This window comes from Schistocerca gregaria, chromosome 2 (genome assembly GCF_023897955.1).
Source record: "Schistocerca gregaria isolate iqSchGreg1 chromosome 2, iqSchGreg1.2, whole genome shotgun sequence".
NCBI classification, from domain to species: domain Eukaryota; kingdom Metazoa; phylum Arthropoda; class Insecta; order Orthoptera; family Acrididae; genus Schistocerca; species Schistocerca gregaria.
This window is the reverse complement of record NC_064921.1, coordinates 37,022,597-37,035,192: the sequence shown is the minus strand read 5'-3', so window position 1 is coordinate 37,035,192 and position 12,596 is coordinate 37,022,597. Positions and strand designations below refer to the sequence as shown.

The 12,596-nt window shown below is 42.2% G+C and overlaps 1 protein-coding gene across 1 annotated transcript in view; it reads left to right on the top strand.

Annotated features, from left to right (window-relative positions):
• Positions 1-12,596, top strand: part of LOC126336273 (uncharacterized) — a 737,143-nt gene that overhangs the window by 672,650 nt on the left and 51,897 nt on the right. The window contains exon 21 of the mRNA XM_049999768.1: positions 520-715. Within this exon, the coding sequence (XP_049855725.1) occupies positions 520-715 (196 nt within the window). The remainder of the gene's footprint in view (positions 1-519; positions 716-12,596) is intronic.

The window sequence follows — 12,596 nt, the reverse complement described above, 5'->3', positions numbered from 1 at the left end:
ATTGCATTGCGCATTCCGATGGACTTGGGCAATTCCAGCAGGACAATGTGACATCCCACACATCCAGAAAGTTGCTACAAAGTGGCTCCAGGAACACTCTTCTGAGTTCAAACAGCTCCACTGGCCACCAAACTCCCCAGACATGGATATTATTGAGTATATCTGGGATGCCTTGCAACATGCTGTTCATACTCTTATGGATTTATGGACAATCCTGCTGGATTCATGCTGTCCATTCCCTCCAGCGCTACTTCAGACATTAGTCAAGTCCATGCCACATCATGTTGTGGCACTTCTGTGTACTCGCGGAGACCCTACACAATATTAGGCAGGTGTACCAGTTTCTTTGGCTCTTCAGTGTATCTTTCATCATATGTATCTGATGAGACAGGAAGTAACAATTCTACAGAGATTTTGTAACTTCTTTCATAATTGTGAGGTATAAAAAGTATTACTAACGCTTTCTATTCAGCATGTGTTACTCAAGTAACTGAAATACTTTCTGATTGTATTTTGCAGCCAATTTGTGGAAGCTTGTTTTGGACCATTCTCTGCACAGCTTGCTAAAGTTGGTCCATATCTTGCTTTAGAGAAAGAAGTCCAGGATTTAATCACTGCATTACATGAAAAGCTGGAAAGGCGGCGAAGGGATCTTCAAACTGGCCTCAGTGTAGGAATGCGCAGTAAAATAAAACTTACAACAGTAGATCTCAAGGTAAAGCAGTAGGCTACAGTTATAAATGAATCACTCTAAAATAAGTAGATATCTTTTGCAACTTTTTTCTGGAAAGCATTGAAGCTCTCAAACCTCACTATTTATTGATAGTTTCAAGTTACACGAATCTGTTATTTGATTTAATTACTTGATAATTGTAAATGTAAATGAAAATTCAATTTTAGGAGCAGGAATAATATTTTATCCATTTCCACACTGAAGCCAAAGAAAAGCTGCAAGCACTGAAGAATTACCCACAAATCTTCAGTTTTTCTTGTTGGAAAAAAAACCCATAGTTGTTATTCATCGTTTGGAATATCAATGGTCATGTTATTTGTTGCTATGTCCGTACAATGTTCACCACTGTAAGCAGTAGTAAAAATTGTTTTTAAAATTCCAATAGATTTTCCTTCAGCATACTCTCAGTTAAAGGTGTTCTTGTAGAACATAATTACCTCTGGTGGAAATTATAGTTAGCATTATACATTTTTGTTCTGGACATATTTGATAAAATCCTTTTAAAAAGGTTTGAAAATTCATTCCCACAAACTCAATTGCTAGCAAATGATTATTTTAAAAAGTCCACCTCATGCAATACATAATTACTTCTTTGTAGTGTGTGTGGTAATTTTATGTTCTAGCTTTACCAGGTAACTTGTTGATTGCATCAGACACAAGTAATAGCTTTCATTGTTAGTTACTTTCATTTACAGGGTAAATAGGTGTATTTCTTTAAGATTCACATTATTTTCTCATTTCATCTTCATATCTACATGTACATCTACGTTTACATACATACTCCGCAAGCCACCGTATGTGGAGTGTAGCTTGTAACACTACTAGGCGTTTCCTTTCCTGTTCCACTCGCAAATGGAATGGGGGAAAATTGCTATCTATAGGCCTCTATTGTTGTTGTTGTTGTTGTTGTCATCGTCTTCAGTCCAAAGACTGGTTTGATACAGCTCTCCGTCCTACTCTATCCTGTGCAAGCTTCTTCATCTCCAAGTAATTACCACAGCTTACATCCTTCTGAATCTCCTTTCTCTATTCATCTCTTGGTCTCCTTCTGCAATTTTTACACCCAATACTTCCCTCCCATACTAAATTGGTGATTGCTTGATGTCTCAAAATGTGTCCTACCAACTGATTTCTTCTTCTAGTCAGGTAGTGCCACAAATTTCTTTTCATCCCAGCTCATCTCAGTTTCTCCTCATTAACTGCGTGATTTACCCATGTAATCCTCAGCATTTTTCTGTAGCATCATGTTTCAAAAGCTTCTTTTCTTCTTGTCTAAACTGCCTAAACCATTTATTGTCCATGTTTCACTCACATATATTGCTTATTCACTCCATACAAATACTGTCATAAAATACTTCCTAACACTTAAGTCCATATTCAGTGTCAACCAATTTCTCTTCTTCAGAAATGTTTTTCTTGCCATTGCCAGTATGCATTTTATATCTTCTTTGCTTCAACCATCATCAGTTATTTTTCTGCCCAAGTAGCAAACATCATCTAACAATTTAAGTGTCTCATTTCCTAATCTAATTTCCTCAGCTTCAACTGATTTAATTCAACTACATTCCATTATCTTCATTTTGCTTTTGTTGATGTCTGTCTTATATCAGGGGGTATATGCCCCAGGACAACCGGTAATTCCAGGAAAAACGCGGGAATTTTTTCATCCGGGAAAAACCCAGGAATTTGTTAAAATTATGGGAATTTTTCATTGTTTCAGTTTTCAGCTACATTTTTTTAAATTTTGACTATTAAGAACTCATACTCTAATCAAGGAGTTTACTGTATCCTGTTATTGCAGAATAATACTGCAGCAATAAAACATAAACGAGAGGAAAGAACCACAATAAAATGTAAGTTGCAAAGAAAATGCGCCATTTACGACAACAAAAAACAGTTCATACACCAGCATCTGCGAACAACAGAATGTGTCAAAGGCTTAAAGAACGAAGACTATGCAGTACTTCATAGCAACAAACTGCTTCCAATGAGTGTGACATCATAACTACAGTAGAGTCTTGATTATCCAATTTTCAGTTATCCGACCTTCTGTGTTACCGAACCCCTTCACTGCGCCGGCCATGCGCCAGCCGACCACAGGTAAGTGACTAACGTGTTGTTTGTTGATACTCAGTTCATTGTCACCATCTGCTATTCCTCACTCCTCAGTGCTAACTTAGATATGTAGTGGAGTGAACGAGTTGCACTAGGTTTATTGTAAAAATTTGTGGTGATGACTTCAAAACAGAAAAAGGTGGTTGTTTCAATGGAAGAAAAACTTAAAGCTTTAAATAAATAGACAATGGTGAAACTTTATTAAAAGTGGCGCAGTGGTATTCTCGGCGAGCAACCTCGGCTGTTTTGGAAGATCGGAAAACCATGAAAAAAATGTGATTATGAAAAAGTAAGTGAAGCTTTGTTGCTATGGTTTACTCAACATAGAGATAAAGGTGTACCCATGTCGGGACCTGTTTTGCAGGAAAAGCCTTAAAGTTTCGTAATGAACTAAACGAAGGTGAACCTGATTTCACAGCTAGTGTAGGCTGGCTCGATAGATGGAAGAAAAGATACAGAATTCAGCAACTTAATGTCTGTGGTGAAAAGCTTTCAGCAAATTTTGAAGCTGTTCAATTGTTTAGGAATAAACTTCGCTAGGTATTGGGCAAGGAAAACCAAACAGGCGATCCAATTTTTAACTGCGACGATACTGGTCTCAATTACAAAATGTTACCGGAAGAAACATTAGCGTCAAAGGGCAAAAAGGCAGCACCAGACTACAAACATAGTAAAGAAAGAGTGACAATTATTGCATGCATTGACACCACAGCCAAATTTGAAACTTAAAAAAACGAGAGCATTTAAAAATGTATCTAAAAATGCTTTACTGGTGAAATATTACAACAAAAAGAAAATGCTTGGATGATCTGAGACATTTTTAAACAATGGTTTTTTAATGAGTTTTTGAAAGCCAACAACTTGCCTCGCAAAGCACTGTTGCTTCTAGACAATGCCACTTGTCATCCTAATGAAGATGATCTTCAAGATCAAAATATAAAGGCCATGTTTTTGCCTCAAAATGTCACATCCTTTTGGACCAAGGGACCTTAGAGACAGTGAAGAGAAACTACCGCAGCAACTAGCTTTCCTCTTTAATTAATGCTATGGACAAGGGAGAAGACATGCTAGAGCAGTTGCACTGTATTAATTTGAAAGACATAGCTTATGATGTGGCCCAATCTTGGGAGAGTGTTGGAGCAAATACAATTGCAAAATCCTGGAAAATTTTGCTACAGGAAAATCAAGAAAATTCTCCAGATGATGAAAATCTACAGCAGCAGACTGATCCAGAAAATACTACCCTGCTTTCATTGTTATGAAAACTCCTGGGATGTGCTGATGCCACAAAAGATGGCATAAATGAATGGATTGTCCAAGATGAGGAATTTGAAGTGACAGATGAAGAAATAGTCAACATGGTAAACAAAAAGGAAGAAGACGAAGAAGCGGATGTAGTGGAGGAAAGTGCGCCCAAGATTTCTGACAACGAAGGACACAAGGCCTTAGAAATTGCTGTAAAATCTGTAGAGCAACTGTAGGAAACATCATCTACCAAGGTTTTACTTGCAGGCAAACAAAAGACAGTTACTAACTTCTTCACACAGTAAATATCTATTCAGTCTAATTTGATTTGTATTGTATTAAATGTTTAACTCATTTAGCCTACTTTAATTTTTGTGTTTTCTTTGTTTTATTTTCCATGTTATTGGACCTGCCCGCTTATCCAACCTTGCTGTGGCCGGTTTAGGTCGGATAATCGAGACTCTACTGTATTTACTTTAGGTTCATTTGAGCGGTTGCCAGAGGGCCCACGCGCATGAGCAGTTGAGTCGCGTATCTTGCTACTTGAAGTGGGCTGTTAGTTGTATCAGTAGTAGCAACAAGCTGCCAGACGCTACATGGAAAAATTTTTCTTATTCACCCAATCTTTTCCACGTGACCCATGTTTACGTATCGTGATTTGCTGTTTTTCCTTGTTTAGAGCTCTCATGACAAATGAAAATAAAATGGATATCTGTGGCCGGGAGTTATCGAACGAATTAAAGTACATTCACATAACTACAGAAGGCTAAAATATGTTATTAGTTGCAGTTTTCTCATTTTATTTTATTTCCACATTTCTGACAGTCTTTCACAACAATGAAGTTATTTTTGTCGGTTTACTAAAGAAATTCGACCTTTACTAATTTTTTCCGCAGAGGCAGTCAGTTTATTTGGCTAGTTTCAACTCTTTGCTGTATTTCAAGTACATATTTTCATCCTATGGCACATATGGCATTATGCCATAATAAAGAACCAAACATGAGATAATACAGTGTTGATACAACAAGAAAATTTGCATCCCGAAAACTGCACTGAAAAACTTAATATCAGGTTGGGTCTTCGGTTTGTCTAAAACAACCAACACACCCACTCATGTACTTAATAGTGTCCTGAATAAATGGAGCACTGCGCTTCTGGTAATTCAGAAGTTAGTCTTCGCATACTACCGTGTACATAGGGTCAGAGGAGCACAAAACAAACAGAGGTTGTGTGGTCTGTAATATGTTGATTGTTTTGCACTTTTTTGAAATCTTTTTAATCGAAAAATTTTAAGTAAAAGTGAATAAGTTTATTTTGCTGTTTTATTTACCTTTGTTTATCTTTTTTCTTCAAACTTGATTTTTTCTGAAAAAGGGAATGTAAGAGAACAAACACATTCATTTTTCTCTTAATTTTCTATGGAATTTATATTAAAATTTTAGGTAAATGCAAATAACTGTCATTACGCTAATTTACTGTAGTGATTTACCTCTGTTTACATTTTTATTTTCTCGTAATTTTATATGAATTTCATAATAAAATTTGAATATAATAGAGGGAAACATTCCACGTGGGAAAAATATATGTAAAAACAAGGAAGATGTGACTTACAAAACGAAGTTGATAGACAAACAAACAAACACAGACATACACACAAAATTGAAGCTTTTGCAACCAACGGTTGCTTCATCAGGAAAGAAGGAAGGAGAGGGAAAGACAAAAGGATGTGGGCTTTAAGAGAGAGGGTAAGGAGTCATTCCAATCCCGGGAGTGGTAAGACTTACCTTATGGGGAAAGGAGGACAGGTATACACTCGCACACACACACATATCCATCCGCACATACACAGACACAAGCAGACATTTGTAAAGGCAAAGAGTTTGGGCAGAGATGTCAGTCGAGGCGGAAGTACAAAGACAAAGATGTTGTTCAATGACAGGTGAAGTATGAGCGGCAGCAACTTGAAATTAGTGGAGATTGAGGCCTGGCGGGTAATGAGAAGAGAGGATATACTGAAGGGCAAGTTCCCATCTCCAGAGTTTTGACAGGTTGGTGTTAGTGGGAAGGATCCAGATAACCCGGACGGTGTAACACTGTGCCAAGATGTGCTGGCTGTGCACCAAGGCATGTTTAGCCACAGGGTGATCCTCATTACCAACAAACACTGTCTGCCTGTGTCCATTCATGTGAATGGACAGTTTGTTGCTGGTCATTCCCACATAGAAAGCGTCACAGTGTAGGCAGGTCAGTTGGTAATGGGTTGAAGGTGTTTAACGTCATTATTTCTTCATCAGACAATTGTTAGCCTCATTTTCATAATCTGCCACCACAAAACCACTACTTTTTATATACACTCCTGGAAATTGAAATAAGAACAGCGTGAATTCATTGTCCCAGGAAGGGGAAACTTTATTGACACATTCCTGGGGTCAGATACATCACATGATCACACTGACAGAACCACAGGCACATAGACACAGGCAACAGAGCATGCACAATGTCGGCACTAGTACAGTGTATATCCACCTTTCGCAGCAATGCAGGCTGCTATTCTCCCATGGAGACGATCGTAGAGATGCTGGATGTAGTCCTGTGGAACGGCTTGCCATGCCATTTCCACCTGGCGCCTCGGTTGGACCAGCGTTCGTGCTGGACGTGCAGACCGCGTGAGACGACGCTTCATCCAGTCCCAAACATGCTCAATGGGGGACAGATCCGGAGATCTTGCTGGCCAGGGTAGTTGACTTACACCTTCTAGAGCACGTTGGGTGGCACGGGATACATGCGGACGTGCATTGTCCTGTTGGAACAGCAAGTTCCCTTGCCGGTCTAGGAATGGTAGAACGATGGGTTCGATGACGGTTTGGATGTACCGTGCACTATTCAGTGTCCCCTCGACGATCACCAGAGGTGTACGGCCAGTGTAGGAGATCGCTCCCCACACCATGATGCCGGGTGTTGGCCCTGTGTGCCTCGGTCGTATGCAGTCCTGATTGTGGCGCTCACCTGCCCGGCGCCAAACACGCATATGACCATCATTGGCACCAAGGCAGAAGCGACTCTCATCGCTGAAGACGACACGTCTCCATTCGTCCCTCCATACACGCCTGTCGCGACACAACTGGAGGCAGGCTGCACGATGTTGGGGTGAGAGCGGAAGACGGCCTAACGATATACGGGACCGTAGCCAAGCTTCATGGAGACGGTTGCGAATGGTCCTCGCCGATACCCCAGGAGCAACAGTGTCCCTAATTTGCTGGGAAGTGGCGGTGCGGTCCCCTACGGCACTGCGTAGGATCCTACGGTCTTGGCGTGCATCCGTGCGTCGCTGCGGTCTGGTCCGAGGTCGACGGGCACGTGCAACTTCCGCCGACCACTGGCGACAACATCGACGTACTGTGGAGACCTCACGCCCCACGTGTTGAGCAATTCGGCGGTACGTCCACCCGGCCTCCCGCATGCCCACTATACGCCCTCGCTCAAAGTCCGTCAACTGCACATACGGTTCATGTCGACGCTGTCGCGGCATGCTACCAGAGTTAAAGACTGCGATGGAGCTCCGTATGCCACGGCAAACTGGCTGACACTGACGGTGGCGGTGCACAAATGCTGCGCAGCTAGCGCCATTTGACGGCCAACACTGCGGTTCCTGGTGTGTCCGCTGTGCCGTGCGTGTGATCATTGCTTGTACAGCCCTCTCGCAGTGTCCAGAGCAAGTATGGTGGGTCTGACACACCGGTGTCAATGTGTTCTTTTTTCCATTTCCAGGAGTGTATTTGCACGCAGTTTTTTCAAAATTTTCCCGAATTTCTCCACCCTTTAACGTGTTTTGGCGGAAACACAACCACCTAACCTTTCTGCACATCGTTGTTTACCAACCCAAGTTCACCACAGGATCAACATAGCTCTGCTTTTACCAATACTTTTTCGCCTCTTTTCACACCAGATCTCCAATTGCTTTTTAGTTCACCTTTATCTCTCTTCATATATTTTTATTTTCATTTTCATTTCAGCCTCATGTCACACTTTCCACCTTCTAATACCATGTCACCCTCACAACGACCCCATTAAGTTTTATTTACATTTCCTCCGCAAACATGCCCTCACCCTAGCCAGATTACACTCCCATATTTTATTTACTCAGGCTTGTCTGACTTTAGGCATTACCCCTAAAGCCCTCACACTTAAAGTTCTCATCTCAGGCTGTAACCCTTCTTTCCATCAGTCCCTATACCAATTCCAAACTGAACATTCCATTGCCCTCACCCGCCTAATCCTTCACCTACACATCAACTCAGCCAATGAACACACTTGTCAACTCCTACCCTTAATAAAAGTCCTCAATCTTTCCTCTCCCACATCCACACCGACTGTTCAGAGCATTGTCCTACAGGCCAACTGCAAATTAGAACAGCATGCCACCCTCCACCTCAAAAAACTATCCAATCTCCTGGTTTCCCACCTCCGGAAAGGCAACTCACTCACCCTTCACAACCTTTCCAGCAAACCTCAACCGACTCTCATTGCTCACAGACCCAGTCTCTCCCATCTACTCAATCTCCCACTTCCAGCTCCACTCCCCTCAAAACCTCAAAATTCGAATGAACACAATCTGGAACCACAACACCCTAATTCAGTAGGTAATCTTTCCTCCAAATCTCTCTCCCAATCCGAAACCTCTCCTATCCAAAGGCCTCACCTTCAGCCCCACTCCCAGATTCAACCAAACAGCCTTCGTGAAAGATTTACTGTCCTACACTCATACTCTCTGCTGGAAATATCACTTTGGCACGAAGAGAAATGATCCTTATCCTACTCCTAATGATCCGACTCCCCAAGACACTATCCAAATTGAACCCTGCTTGGAACAGTTCCGTCCTCCGTCACAGCGGGACCCACCTCCTCTTCCTCCAAATCACCCTCTCCAAACCTTCCAGGAATTTCTCACTTCCAGCCTTGCCTCTCAATCCTTCTTAAAAAACCTTAATGCTACTCCCAACATCACCACTGCTGAAGCCCAGGCTATCCGTGATCTGAAGGCTGACCGATCCATCATCATTCTTCCGGCGGACAAGGGTTCCACGACTGTGGTACTTGATCGTCGGGAGTATGAGGCTGAGGGACTGTGTCAGCTTTCGGACAACACTACATACAAAGTTTGCCAAGGTAATCCCATTCCTGATGCCCAGGCGGAGCTTCAAGGAATCCTCAGAACCTTAGGCCCGCTACAAAACCTTTCACCTGACCCCACCATTCCCACACCCTTACCTTCTACCTTCTTCCTAAAATTCACAAACCCAATCACCCAGCCGCCCCATTGTAGCTGGTTACCAAGCCCCCACAGAACGTATCTCTGCCTACGTAGATCAACACCTTCAACCCATTACATGCAGTCTCCCATCCTTCATAAAAGACACCAACCACTTTCTCGAACGCCTGGAATCCGTACCCAGTCTGTTACCCCCGGAAACCATCCTTGTAACCATTGATGCCACTTCCTTACACACAAATATCCCGCACGTCCAGGGCCTCGCTGCAATGGAGCACTTCCTTTCACGCCGATCACCTGCCATCCTAACAAAACCTCTTTCCTCATCACCTTAGCCAGCTTCATCCTGACCCACAACTTTTTCACTTCTGAAGGCCAGACATACTAACAATTAAAGGGAACAGCCATGGGTACCAGGAGGGCCCCCTCGTATGCCAACCTATTTATGGGTGGCTTAGAGGAAACCTTCTTGGTTACCCAAGCCTGCCAACCCAAAGTTTGGTACAGATTTATTGATGACATCTTCATGATCTGGACTCACAGTGAAGAACAACTCCAGAATTTCCTCTCCAACGTCAACTCCTTTGGTTCCATCAGATTCACCTGGTCCTACACCAAATCCCATGCCACTTTCCTTGACGTTGACCTCCATCTGTCCAATGGCCAGCTTCACACATCCGTCCACATCAAACCCACCAACAAGCAACAGTACCTCCATTATGACAGCTGCCACCCATTCCATATCAAACGGTCCCTTCCCTACAGCCTAGGCCTTCATGACAAACGGATCTGCTCCAGTCCTGAATCCCTGGACCACTACACCAACAACCTGAAAACAGCTTTTGTATCCCGCAATGACCCTCCCGACCTGGTACAGAAGCAAATAACCAGAGCCACTTCCTCATCCCCTCAAACCCAGAACCTCTCACAGAAGAACCCCAAAAGTGCCCCACTTGTGACAGGATACTTCCCGGGACTGGATCAGACTCTGAATGTGGCTCTCCAGCAGGGATATGACTTCCTAAAATCCTGCCCCGAAATGAGATCCATCCTTCATGAAATCCTCCCCACTCCACCAAGAGTGTCTTTCCGCCGTCCACCTAACCTTTGTAACCTCTTGGTTCATCCCTATGAAATCCCCAAACCACCTTCCCTACCCTCTGGCTCCTACCTTTGTAACTGCCCGCGGTGTAAAACATCTCCTATGCACCCTCCCACCACCACCTACTCCAGTCCTGTAACCCGGAAGGTGTACACGATCAAAGGCAGAGCCACGTGTGAAAGCACCCACGTGATTTATCAACTGACCTGCCTACACTGTGACGCTTTCTATGTGGGAATGACCAGCAACAAACTGTCCATTCGCATGAATGGACACAGGCAGACAGTGTTTGTTGGTAATGAGGATCACCCTGTGGCTAAACATGCCTTGGTGCACAGCCAGCACATCTTGGCACAGTGTTACACCGTCCGGGTTATCTGGATACTTCCCACCAACACCAACCTATCCGAACTCCGGAGTTGGGAACTTGCCCTTCAATATATCCTATCTTCTCATTATCCACCAGGCCTCAATCTCCGCCAATTTCAAGTTGCCGCCACTCATACCTCACCTGTCATTCAACATCATTTTTGCCTCTGCACTTCCGCATCGACTGACATCTCTGCCCAAACTCCTTGCCTTTAAATATGTCTGCTTGTGTATGTGTATGTATGTATGGATATGTGTGTGTGTGTGTGCGTGCACGAGTATATACCTATCCTTTTTTGCCCCTAAGGTAAGTCTTTCCGCTCCCGGGATTGGAGTGGCTCCTTACCCTCCCCCTTAAAACCCACATCCTTTCATCTTTCCTTCTCCTTCCCTCTTTCCTGACGAAGCAACCGCCGGTTGCAAAAGCTCGTAATTTTGTGTGTGTGTTTGTGTGTTATTTTATTGTGCTTGTCTACCGGCACTTTCCCGCTTGGTAAAGGATGGGACCAAGGGCTGACCCTTGTGGAACTCTATGATGTACTGTTACCCAGTCAGATTCTACCTCTCCTGCTTGTAGATTGTTAACACCTAATACTATTTTTTGTTGTCTGACTTCTATATATTACCTGAGTCATTTACCGATTTGTCTACGGATTCCATATTGGGCTGCTTTTCCTAAAAGTATTCTGAGATCGACGCAGTCGAAAGCCTTAGAAAGGTCACAGAATACACCAACAGGTAATTTTTTCTTGTCAAGGCATTCTAAAATGTTATTTGTAAGTGTGTAAATTGCTTTAGTTGTAGATATACCTGATCTGAAACCAAATTGTTGTTTACTAATTAGAGCATATTTTTCGAGGTGATTGACAATCCTGACATATATTAATTTTTCAAAGACTGTAGAAAATGCTGTTACAAGAGAGATAGGACTATAGTTGAAAACATTTGTGTGATCACCTTTCTTGTAGAGGGGCTTCACAGTAACTTACTTCATTCTGTCGGGGATGAGACCTTGATTTAGAGAGGCTATAACTTTAGAGTTGATTACAGCTGGTTTTTAGCAGTTCACTGGAAATATTGTCTACACCCAATGAATTTTTACTTTTTAGAGAAACTATGATTTTTCTTACTTCTTGCACAGCTATGGGGGCCATATCTATAATGTCTGTAGAGTTAGGGAAAAGTTCTTTCAGAGTTTTCATTGCCTTGTCTGAAGAGCCATTGCATGCTGTTTTCTTAGCAACAGTTGAAAAGTGCTCATTAAAGATTTTAGCTACAATATCTTGATTTTGAACTAGCTTACCTTCATTGTTAGGAGCAATATTTTGGAGTCTTGTTGTGGTAATTTGTACCAGTCTCATTTAATGTCACTTCCCATATAGTTTTGATTTTATTAGTGTAGTTCATTTTTTAGCACAGTTACATACTTTTGGTTTCTGAATGACTTTGTTCAATATTTTACAGCATTTTTTATAGGTATTTAAAAGGTTAGGGTCATCTGATTTTTTTAGGCAATGTACAACTGTCTCTTTCTTTTGCATGAAATCCTAATTCCAGTGGTAATCCAAGGCTTGTTGGTGGATTTTTTAGTATGGATTTTATATATTCTTTTTGGGAAGGTACTTTCAAATATTAGAACCACTTTATTACTGAAAAGGTTGTATTTGGAAATTGGCATTTTCTGCTTTACATACTGGACCCCAGTCTACGTTTTGGAGATGCGATTTAAACATCTCTGTAGTTTTGTTGGTAGATTTCCCAGT